The following is a 13,222-nucleotide window of genomic DNA, read 5'->3' on the forward strand; positions in this document are numbered from 1 at the left end:
TATCTAATGGTACATTTCAGGAGGACAGTATTTATGTTTGATTTGTTATGACATTTTTCAGAGCCCAGAACAAATTTTAGTACACAGTTGATGCTCAGTGCATCTATATCAAATTGGCATATTTTTCATAAAATAATTTATAAATAGAGAACTACATCAAATTTAAAGGTCTCCCAAACAGTGAAAGAAAGAAATAAACTAGTGAAGAGAAAGCTTATAAAATAGAGAAAAACCTTTGTGAAATTCCCAATAGGGAATTAATATCTAGAATATATTGAAAGAATAGTAATAGGAAAGGAGAATTAGAACTTTATCGAAGTGAACTTTATGCATAGATGGATATGTCATAAGCAGTTTGTCCAATTAATAACCACTAATGCAAAAGAAGATGTATGCACACTTTCTTCATTGCAGTTCAAATATTCTGCTGCTACCACTGACAAGGATGCTTAGGCTTCTAATGTAACTTTTAATACTTGTTACAGCTTGAGGACTTTAGGTATAACTATATCCAAAGATGTGGCTTTCCGCCCCAGGGTTTTCCTTATCATGGCAGAATTTGCTTCAGGCAGACCTCGTTAGAAACTAACTAATTTCCTCCTTGATTAGAGAAAAACCCTGGACTCCAGAGAATTATGAAACAACCCACAATCAACATTCTATGAATTGGAGTTATGCAATTATACAGGACTCAAACTATAACACTGAAATAAATTGGTCCCAGGATAGATAATGAAAGCTGAAATGCCCTTATCAAACAAGTATTTTAAGTATTATGAGAATACTTTCTAATATAGCACACAACTTAAAAAAAAAATAGCAAGCTGTATGATCAATGGCAGATGGTCTTCGTTTGTTCTATCCTCATTGATTTCATTTTCCACTTAGAAGAGATTTAAATCTTGGCTGATATTGACCTACATCTTGGCATCTCATTATAATTAGCTATATACTAGTTCTCCTGTTTAAAAAAAATATGGACCCTTTATTTTGGTTTCAGAGACACAAAGTAGCTTAATTGTTTTATTTATCAATGGTAATCTTCAGAATTATAACTGAAGAAAGTGCTAACTGAAAAGGAGAATAAGACATATTCACCTGCTGAGCAAAGCATAATAATTGTGTTAAACTAATTATTTTGCCATCACTATTAGTAATATAGCATATAAATGATTTTAAGTAGGTTTAACAATAAAAACTATTTTTATAATTTTTTAAAATTTTTATTGGATATTTTATTTACATTTCAGATGTTATCCCAGTACCCCATTACCCCCAGCCAAGGAAACCGCTATTCCATCCACCCTCCTCCTGCTTCCATGAGGATATGCCCCACCCACCCACTCACTCCCACATCCCTACCCTCAAATTCCCCCACACTTGGCATCCAGACTTCATGGGACCAAGGTTCTTCTCTCCCACCTATGCCTGACAAGGCCATCCTCCCCTACATATACAGCTGGAGTCATGGGTCCCTCCCTATGTGCTCCCAGGCTGGTGGTTTAGACCCTGGGAGCTCTGGTGGGTTGGTATTGTTGTTCTCCTCATGAGGCCACAAACCCTTTCAATTCCTTCAGTCCTCTCTGTAATCCTTCCATTGGGAACCCCTTGATCAGATCAATGGTTAGCTGTGAGCATCTACCTCTGAATATGTCAGAGTCTGGCAGACCTCTAAAAAGACAGCTTTATCAGGCTCCTGTCAGCATGCACTTTCTGACATCCACATCAGCGTCTACCTTTGGTGACTGCACGTGGGATGGATACCCAGGTGGAATGGTCTCCAGATGGCCCCTCCTTCAGTTTCTGTCCCACACTTTGTCTCCATATTGCTCCCTTGAGTATTCTGTTACTCCTTCTAAGAAGGATGGAAGCACCCACACCTGGTCTTCCTTCTTCATGAGCTTCATGTGGTCTGTGAGTTAATTTTTATAATTTCTATGTTTTATAAAAAGTATAGTTCATGTTGTTTGTTGGTTGATTTGTTTGCGAACAATTGGCCTAGCTGGGCTTTGAAATGGTATTCCACACTTCATCCTTCACCCTTCCCCTTGACAAGTATTATGAGTACCAACGTGTGCCTCCACACCTGACTCAATTTTGTAAATATTTTCTTCATGACAACTTTATTAACCACCTAAATCTTTGTTGTATCTTCTTTGGGTCCTGCTGATACAAAATGTATATTATTCTTCTCACCTTGATGTCCTAGTCCTAAAGATGTCACACTAATAGGATAAGAGTAAATGTTCTAGTGGTCGAGTATTATAATCATCCTTACCCCTGAAAAGGAGAAATCAAACTAGTATCTTGGATAAAAGCTTCAGTCTTGATGAAAAATTGACCTTGATATTTAGGTATAATAAATCAGCTAATGTTGTGCTTACTAAATGATCAAACCTTGGAAGTGGACTCCAGGCAGCAGAGCCAGTTACTATTCTGCTTGTGTCATGATAAATGTACCTTTGCAGTATAGTCTTACTCTCCAAATCCCAGTATCTTCTATACAGAACAGAATATTTTCATGTATCACCAATGTTTTAGCTGAAAATACTTATTGGTACTTTTTTCATAATTCTTCATAATTCATAATGGCATCAACATCCTGGTCAAGAGTCAAAAGCACACATAAATTCAGAGAATTTGAAGATGGTGTAACAGTATAAAGTCACATGAGACAAAAGTAGTTGTATCCAGAGTTTCCATTTTTGTTAGAGTGTATACTTCTGAATGGTGGGAAGCTTTAGTTGCTTTATTTCATTGACACATTGGGTTACTTATTACATGATACAAACCCTATAAATATCTACTCAATACTTGAGTAAGTAAGGTGTTCCCTAGGAAGAAGACATTCAGTTACTGATGATAAAAACAGTAATAACAATAAAAGAGACTGTGAAGCTACCCCTAATTTAAAAAATTTTAGAGACTCTCTTACTTGAGATTTACTATATTATAAAATTGATCAATTTCTTAATCCTTTAATGCAATTTTCCATGAAGAAATGGATTGTGCTGCCTTGATCATTTCCAGAAATCTCTGTTTTATGAATATTACAATAATAAAAAAATGCCTGTTGGTTTCAGTATTTGTAGCACAAGTTCACTCCTGAAGTAAGTACTATTTATGGATACTATTTCCAAAACTTTAATATTCTTGAACATCATTTCAAATACACTTTCTCAGTATAATATCATCCTTGGTCTTCCTGAACTTCAGCAGTAAGTGATTTATAATATTGAAATAATAAAGTCACATATGTGGGTAGATCATTCAGTTCTCCAATCAGATATATAACCTCCTCTTTATTTTATGACATGTTCAGTTATCCACATTTGGCATGAAATACACATGGAGAATGGAATCACCATGAAGTTTCTACCAAGATAGTCATGTTTTCATCTTAATGAAATGGAGGCTATTTCAAACAAAACATAGTTTCTGGACATGTCTCTTCACATACAAGCTCACCTCAGCTGTCAGCATTTTACATGTTTTCTGCCACTTTACAAATGTCATGTTACAGAACAGAAAGGGGAATTGCCTATTTTCATTACCCTGCACTACATCATACTGTACTCTCATTCACTTCATCTAGAATCTAGTTCTTGATTGATAGCAGCCACATACCCCCCCACACACACACACACATTCTTTCTTTTCCCTTTATACAGCACCTTCCTGTAGCTAGTAATTGATTTTGAAAGTACATGGAAACAGTGACCCACAGACTCCAAGTGTGCTGCCTTCTGTTCTTAGATTCATCTGGCAATTAATGTACTTCCTGTGCACAGATTTCTGATTTTATTTTTAATTTTGATTAATTTTTTAAAATTATAACACTAATTTCTAACATGTGCATGCTGAATTATGATCATATATACCCATTTATCTTAAATACTAGTATGCTGAGAAGTTTTTAGTGTTAAGTTGACACAACCTAGAGTTACTTAGAGAGGGGTGTCATGCAGGAGTCATTAACAGCAGGGTGGCCTGTAGAAATGTCCGTAGGGATGACCTTGATAGCTAATTGGTGGATCAGCCTATTCTGAGTTGCACCATTCTCCAGGCGGGAGGTACTGAACAGTGTAAGGGAGGAGAAGGACAGCTAAGAGCAAGAAAGCAAGGACCCGTGCCTACATTCGCTCCTTGCACTTGACCACGGATGCCATGTTTCTCATTCATGCCTTAACTACTCCACAATAATTCACTGTGACCTAGAATTGTAAGACAAACAATCACTTTTCTTGCCTGATATTTAGGGGTTGGGGGGGGGGGTGGTCAGGGCATTTATCAGAGAAACAGAAATGAAACTGAAATAAAGATCTCTCTGTAGAAAAACTTTCTCTGGATGCAGGGATAGCATGACCCTGGGAACTCAAGTTCCAGTGAGCCATAGATGCTGGTAAACTCCTCAAATGTCCCTGATCCTCCAGAGAGTTCTGAGGTGCATACTCTTTTGGTTGCACAAGTCAGAGGCAGGTTTCTACTCAGAAGCCTGGCTATCACAGTTGTTTTCCTGGTCTTTTCTCTATTTTTAGCCTCCCCCTTATCTTTATCAATGTTTCCTTCAGTGCTCCCCTCTGAATGACAGTCTAGACCCACTGTGAAGGACTTATATTAGGCAGATCCTGCCAGGCAGACCATATCTATCAAGTAATTCTTAGTTGTTTTTTTCCTTCCTTGTCATTTTCTACATGAATCAATTCACTTCCTAATTCTTGAATTACTTCAGTCGTTTACTTACAACATTTGATAGGTACATATAAGTAACAGCTTGTGCTTTTTAAATTATAGTCCAAGAGACAAACTAGGTTGTATTTTTAGAAGTTTCATGCCAGGTCCATGAAAGGCTAAAAATGTGTAAGAGTATACATATGATTAGCACTGTGTTCTAGCTTCAGGTTTTAAGGGAACATTTATCTATGTTTTCTTCCCCTGATAGGTAGTAACACAAAGACTATGCCTGAGTGAGTATTTCTCTTCCTCACTGAATCTTTTCTAATTTAACCAGAACTAAATTGTTAAAATTTTAATCTCCAGAGACAATACTAATAACAGAGTTGCTAGAGTTTTGAGCGGGCATGAATTCCATTATGAATTCAGATTTGAAATAATTATTTTCTCAATTCAATTTATTTTTTTATTTAACTATGTGCATTGCTATAATTTTAGAAGTTTATTTACCATTTACCATAACCAGTAGTACTAGCATGCTCTAAAGGTATTTTATTGTTTTTGCCTTTTTGCTTTATTGGGGATGAACTCAAGTCTTCAAGAATTCTAGGCAAGCACGTTTCCACTAGGCCCACTTGCATCCCTGTCAGAAAATTCTGATAGATGTATTTCTGACTATCCTGGAAATTTTAGTTCTACCTGGTTACTCTCTTCTTTTTGCTCTGCCATTTTACAGCTTTGAGTTCTTTCCCAGGGCCATAAGAATATTGTGTCCCTGACTTCTAGTCAGCCATAATCAGTACTGCCAAACTTAAGAAAGGACACAAAGTCCCACTTCCTGTGCAATGTCTGGTCTAAGAGATATGTACATGATACTCAACAGGCCATTTTTCACTCTATGGGCCTCTTAAATATCTCCTGATCAGCTCAAGAGGGAAACTAATCACTTTTCTTTACTAGGAATTAAAGTGCTGAATGAAATATGGGAAGAATGTGTTTCCCCAGATATGCTGACTGATTAAGATGTTGGCTGAGTATGGCGAAGCACATCTGTGCTGCTAGTACTTGGGTGGTAGAATTAGAAGGATCAAGAGTTTAAAACCAGTTCTGAGCAACACAACAAGTCACTGAGTTAAAACCAGGCTTGAGGTGTATAAGACACTGTGTCACAAAAGACAGAACAACACAGTTTAGAATTTGGGGAAACAGAAACTCAGCTTTTCTGGGCTCATCTCTTTTAGCTCCTCCCTCTTTACCTCTCTTTCTTTCTTGACAGTCTGATCTACCCCCGTCTCTCCCCAGATTGCACTATCTATTATTTCTCCCCTATGTGCTGTTGTCTATTATCTGTCAGACTTTTCCAGTCAGGCTTTCATCATTTTAACAAACACCTGCAGCAAACAACCTAAGGAACGGATGATTTATCTTAACTCACAGTTTCCAAGGTTTTAATCCATCATGGTAAGAGATGCCTTGCAAAGCAGCACATTCCACATCAGGAAGAGAAAGGGGAGGGAGAAGGTGGGAGTGATCTATGACAAGATGAGATCAGATATAAACCTCAAGATAGCCCTCACCCCATTGACAACTTACTCCTGTCACCTGATTCCTTCAGCTTGACCCCAGCTCCTGAAATTTCCTTCCACACAGCTGCATGAGCTTGCCAAGGCTTGCCACGCACAACTCTGTGAGAAACATTTCGTATAAACCATATTATCTTTTCCCCCTTTGTTTTCATTTTTATCTTTCTCATTCTGTTCTTTCTTATTCTCTTTTTCTGATTTCCCCCTTAACTCACACAATTATTCCTATCATTCCTTGTGTTTGTCTCTCTTTCTCCTATCCATCATTTATCTGTGATGAACTATTTATCATGTTTCATCTATAATCTATTATCCCTCTACCTACTACCTTTCCTTCATCTATTGGTCCTCTATATAATTTATAATCAATCTCTGAAACATTTATCATGTACACTTTATCCATCACCTATATACCTACTTATGCATCCTTCCATATATCTGTTCTATCATCTGTTTATCGTCTATCTGTCATCTATCTATCTATCTATCTACCTACCTACCTACCCATCAACTCTGTATCATCTATGTTATCCCTATCACAAAGCATATAACACATGATACAATGCTGTTGCACTCATCCCGAAGGAGGATTCAAGTCTTGGTGGGTGACTGTGACAACTAGCTTCCATAATTAAGCTCTGGCATATTATCAGCCTGACATCCTAACTGGCATCACAGTTAGACATAAGCACTGAGTACAGATGACTATCTATACGTAATGGTGCAGCTGCAATTATTTTCATGTGCTTAGAGCACTCTTTTGCCAATTTAGAAGGCATGCTTTAATTTTTTTTTGATGATGATGATGATGCAGACAGTGAAGCTCAAGCTAAAACAACAAAAACCAAAAAAAAAAAAAAAAAAAAAAAAAACAAAAACAAAAAACCCAAAAAACCCAAAAAGCCAAAACCTCAGAGTCTTCAATGTGAATTGTCAACATAGGAGGCTAGGGGCCCAAAGAGTACCTAAGGAGCTCTAAGGATCCAGAGTGATTAGCAGGAGCTACATGGAAAGATACTATAAAATCATTTAACTATGTTTTCAAGGAATGGAAAGATCACCAGGGAGAATAAGGAAATGTGGAAATAAATAATATTTTGGGACAAAATTAGCTTTATAATGTAAGAAATAGCATGTTCCTGATCCTTGAGGTGGAGAGTCTGTTGTACAGGTCATTTCCCCCGCCTTTAGTGTGCCAAGGGTCATTGTGACCTTAGAAACAGAAGTCCTTTCTTTCACAGACAAGGCTTTTGGCAGTCTTCGTTAATATAAATGTTTAACTTTATTTGAAGGATTTCCTTTGTTTATATTATTCATGTTCATATGATTTGTATTTGAAGCATAATAATAATACATAGTTTTTAGGTGTAGATTCAATTTCATACATTTTATAATGTATGATAATTAATTATCATTTCTCTTCTTAAACATTTATTACATTTTTGTGCTGGGAAGCTTTGGGTTCCTATCTCTCAATTGTTTAAAAATGTGTAATAAAGTCCCGTGACTGTGCTAGAGGTGCTGTCATCCCACAGCTTTGCAGGATACTAGAATTTAGAACATCCTTTTCCATCTGCTTCAGTCTTTCCAGTCTCTAATGATCACTGGTTGACTTTGTGTTCTATTAAGTCAATTCTTCACTTCCACAGCAGTAAGAATGACCCTCATACCATTCGGTAACCATAGCTTTCTACTTTGATCAGCATTTCAGATAATAATTCCATGTTGTCCTGTTCCGCATTTTTCTTATTCTGTTTTATCCTTTGTATTTCTTTATTGGTTTAAAATAAGCCAAACTTATCTCTATCACGTTAAGAAAAGAAATGAAAATATATGCTCTATGATTTACAAATGAGGGCATATTTTATTTTGCTTCTTTGTTTTGTTTTGGTTTTTTGGGGGGTTTTTTTGTTGTTGTTTGTTTTTTTTTTTTTTTTTTTTTTTTTTAGTATAAGATTTCTTAAAAACCAAAGTTAGCCTCTAACTCTCTGTGTAGTTGAAATTGACCTCGGGTTCCTGGTTCTCCTACGTTTGCAGTTGAATTGCTTGATTTAAAAACCTCTGTCTCTATGTCTAGCTATGGATGTGTTTTAGTGGTTGACTCAGCCAACATATTTGGTAACACATACCTAATAATCAGCTAGGTTTATAATTTAGTACAGTGGGCTTTATCAGTCTTCATTTCCTGGATACTTACTAAACAGGAAAGGGTGCTCATAATGTGTGACCTCAAGGCACTTGGGACAGCCATAGGACAATGCTGAAGAGTAGCACATACTCGTCCTAAGAGAATGAGTATTGAAATACAGTGAGTTTAACTTACTAATAACAATATTATAAAATGAGATTAATATAGGTTCCTGTTCATTCAAAATGAATTACTTTAAATAGGATGAGGTACAGGACCTTCAAAAATTCAAAATGATTTTAAAATATGCCTGGCACATGTAATCAAAAAAATCAAATTTTATGGACCTTTTGTGTTGTAGCATCCACACTCCTTGTCAGGCTACAATTAAGCCTATGAAGGAGGAATTAGAAAAATAACAACTGAAAACATTACTTAGTGAATCTTTTGTAGTAAGCTCTAAAATAATGACTTTATATTTATATTATCCATCAAAAATATACTTGTGTTCTCTGTATTGACAATGCCAATGAGAGGTGCCAAGAGGTGAAAGAACTTGCATAGGTTCACAATCAGGTTGTTATATGATGAAATTATGACTGAAGCACTTTGTTTGTAACTTGGGAAATATTATACAATGTGTAGGGAGATAATGAAGTTTTGAGTGAATGTATATTGTTGAGATGAACACAGCCATGTCAACTACCTCAATGTCAGACCCATTGGAATAAAAAATCCTTCCCCAGGACTAGCTCTGAGAATCACAAAGCCTTCCAATGATCTAAGTATGGGTGTTGATTAAGAACTTTGACCTTTAGCTAATACCGTTGTATGCAGAAACTATCAATCACACCTTTTCCCTACCGGATGATTACCTTGCCTTGCTATCATTCTGTATATAATAAACACGCTGAGATTCTGGGCTGCCATCGATGCATCTCCATTACAGAACACAGCTCATCCAGTTGAGTTCTTCTGGACTTTGTCTGTTTTTCTCTTCATTCCCTGTTGCCACATTTGGATTATCCCTTAAAGCTATACAGGCCACAGCCAAAAATTTGACATCAAAAGGATGAAGAAATGAGCAACTAGGGCCAGAGGCATGGTTCTGCAAGGAAAGGCATTTGCCACCAACCTGACATCCTGAATTCAAGACTCAGTACCCACATGGTAAAAGAAGAAAACAAACTCCCTCAAGTTCACCTCTGGGCTTCTTATAGGTGCCATTACACATGCACGCATACAGTGGCACATACAAAATACATATATAAATACATGCATACATGTTAACATGTGACATTTAAAAAGAAGTGGAAACTGAAGTCAAATATAGTAATATGCCTGTAAACTCAGACCTCAGGAAGGTAAGAAAAGAAGATGATGAATTCAATGTCCAGTTGTCTGTACAGTGAGATAGTAAATTTCTGGGTTAGTCAGATCCTAAAATAAAATAAGAAAGGCAGAACCTCACTCAGAATGCTTGTATACAACCCCTAATTAACAGAAGAGCCATTTCATCTAAAAGTATTTTTAAAATAATACTGATAAATGTTTTTGTATGCTTTAATTTTCCTCTCTTATTCATGATTCTATTCACCCTCTAAGAATCACTTGTTATTCTTAAACAAAGCCTTATAGTTACAAAAAGTTCCCTAAAGGTTATATGCAAATGTACAAGTGTCAAAAGTTTAACCTTGTAAGTTTCTTAAGCTTTAAAGTTAGAAAATTTAGTATAGCAAATATATTTGAATATTAATAAGGCTTCAGAGTTGTTAGTCATCTCATCAATAGTCTGATTGAGCTACTTTTCAATTTCAAGAACAATCTGAGAAAATAAAAGGAAGCATTCATAAATATAACATGCTCAGAACTGTTTTCATCCCAGATTCATGAAGAACATCAGTTGATAACATTGTAAATGTTCTTCTGTATAACAAAGGAGTCAAAACAATGAATTTTTTGCTATATATGAAATGACTTTTAAACTGAAATTCTCTTATATTTTTCATTTTGCATAGTTTTTTACAGAAAACTACCCCTTCTCCAATAAGCCTTTTTTTAATAAGCAAATACTCTTCTATTTAATGTCAATTTGTTGTTTCTGTAGTCCTTATAGTCTTAAACTTTGACTTGGTATCTTTTAGTATAATTTAAATGTGGTATAAAACACATTAAACACAGTTTGATAAGCATTAGGTTTTCTAAAGTATTAGCTCAAGAAAATTCTAGGTCTATGCTATTTATATTAGGATTTCATTTGCATCTTGATGGTGATATATATTAATAAGTAAGTTCAGTACATACCTTATAAGATTTAATTAGTGGCATCTTCTATTCACTAGTTTAATATTTAATAATTCCTTGATACACTTTGTTTTCTCCCCAACTGTGGTGACTTCCATATACCACCTTTACTATGTGTGTTTCCCAACATCTTTTTAATAATAAATCTTTATAATTTAATGCCAGACATCGGAGAATCTGATGTTGTGACATTTTGAAAATTCCCATGCTATTTTAATGATGTTATAAGAGCCAGAAACCATCAAATATGTTTGAAAATGCCAAAGACGACTCTCTCTCTCTCTCTCTCTCTCTCTCTTTTTCTCATCCTCATCACAGAGCTAAAGCCATATCTTCCCCTGCTTTGGTTATAAAGATGGATTTTATTAAAACACAGTTTAATGGGTTTGAATTCTAAGTTGCAGCTCAAAGCTGAGCTTAATAATTTTAAATTAAAGCAGTTACATGAATTTCCATACATTAATATATATATACTATTTATATAGTATATATTTATAATAAAGTATATATTACACTATATAAATTGTGTACATGTGCTATATACTATATATACCAAATACATATGTACATACATACATTCATACATATTGACATGTGATTTTTTTAAGAGAAATGCAAAACTAAAGTCAAATAACTATTATGTATATAATTTATATACTCCAAATATATACTACATATATATAGAGAGAGTATATAAGTAATATATATACATATATTGCATACAGTACTGCTTTCACTTTGTCATCAAATATTCCTGAACATACTAATTTTAACATCAATAAAATACCCGTCTACTACTTCTATTTATGAAAATGTTTCATATGTTTACACTGTGTTATAAGTTGTGCTTGTATGAATGTAATATTTTATATTCTCTACATAGCTTTAATTTTAAGTGTTTGTTGTAAAGGTGGTTGTTTTTAATTGAGTTAATGTTTATATTTCTATTTTTTAATTGAAAGATTTGAAAAGACAATTTTTACTGTGGGAATTTTATGATTAACCATTAAAAAAAGTGGTAAGCTCGGTATTTCTGCTGGGGCATTTGTGATAGTTTCTTTCTGAATTTTAAAGCTATGTTTAAGAGAACTCACAACCTAAACCTTTCTGACTATGGAGATAACACATAATGTGACTCTACAATTGAAATGCAGCAGTCAGGTTATGCTATGTGGTAAGACTCTGGTGATTTATGCTCTCTCTTACTTGCCTAAATTCATGTTGAAAGCATCAGTCACTTCATCCCTGAATCTAACACAAGGACTGAACAACTATGAATGAGATAAAAGTAGCATATCTCTAAGAAGACATGGATGCTGTATTTAACAACGTTAGTCAATTTTGTGATTTTTGTGTAAGAACAATAAATTTACGGAAATGAATATTTGCATTCTCTTGTGTGACTTTTCCTAGGGTGCCATGAACAAATAGCACTGACATTACCCATAGAAATTATTCTGAAAATAACCTCAAAATATTACATCTAGTATAAAAGACTTAATAATTTTCTATAAATTCATGCTGCTTAATTGAAGTACAGAAGTATTACATCTGGTTAAAGTTTGAGTAGGACATTCTAATTTTGAGAAAAAGAACATTTCCATTTAGCTGCTTGAATGAATAGTATAAAACCTGCTGTTCATTCCCAGTTCAGCATATCTCAATAAATGCATTTCTTCTGTTTATGTCTTTTAGCATCTCCGTCAATTAAACTCTTGGTGGATGACCCTATAGTTGTAAATCCTGGAGAGGCCATAACGTTAGTGTGTGTTACAACGGGAGGAGAGCCTACACCCTCTCTCACCTGGGTCAGGTCCTTCGGGACTCTGCCTGAAAAGATTGTTTTGAATGGAGGGACATTGACCATACCTGCCATCACCTCTGATGATGCTGGTACTTACAGCTGCATTGCCAATAATAATGTGGGAAATCCTGCAAAAAAGTCCACCAACATCATTGTGAGAGGTGAGTTCATCTGCAAAGAAAATAAGTACTGTCACGTTTAATTTAAAATTGTTTCCTCAAATATTGACTTATGTGTCAAATATTGAAAATTGTTTACGAATAATCAGATAATATCTAATCATAAATAGAATCTAAAAATCTTAAATCCTAATATTTTATTTGCATGAAAGAAATTTTACAGCATACTTACAATAATGTATTATTGACTTGTTCTTAAAATATGTTATCAGTAAAGTACAATTACTAATGTGTTATATAAAACAAAATATACTCAGAGCATATGTTAGCTTAGAGTTAATAAATTTATCAGCTTTATGGTTTGTCAATATTTATAGAACTCCATTTATGAAAATGCTTTATATTTTGATATATAAAGATTTATATATGTTCTCTTACTTAAAAGATTCTACTTATATATAGAATATAAAATATTGATAATTACATAATGTCATTTGAAAATCACAAAAGATGAATATAAAAATTCAAAAATATTCTCAAGTGCTTTTTCACTGAGGTTATTACAGAATGTATAATTCATACTCAGAAGACCTCATATTCAATTAAGTTT

The 13,222-nt window shown here is 34.6% G+C and overlaps 1 protein-coding gene across 2 annotated transcripts in view; it reads left to right on the forward strand.

Annotated features, from left to right (window-relative positions):
* Mdga2 (MAM domain containing glycosylphosphatidylinositol anchor 2) overlaps window positions 1-13,222 on the forward strand; it is a 730,093-nt gene that overhangs the window by 490,768 nt on the left and 226,103 nt on the right. For both annotated transcript variants that reach the window (XM_034514333.2, XM_076941824.1), the window contains one exon: window positions 12,385-12,654. In XM_034514333.2, the coding sequence (XP_034370224.1) occupies window positions 12,385-12,654 (270 nt within the window). The remainder of the gene's footprint in view (window positions 1-12,384; window positions 12,655-13,222) is intronic.

This window comes from Arvicanthis niloticus, chromosome 11 (assembly GCF_011762505.2).
Source record: "Arvicanthis niloticus isolate mArvNil1 chromosome 11, mArvNil1.pat.X, whole genome shotgun sequence".
Lineage (NCBI taxonomy): Eukaryota > Metazoa > Chordata > Mammalia > Rodentia > Muridae > Arvicanthis > Arvicanthis niloticus.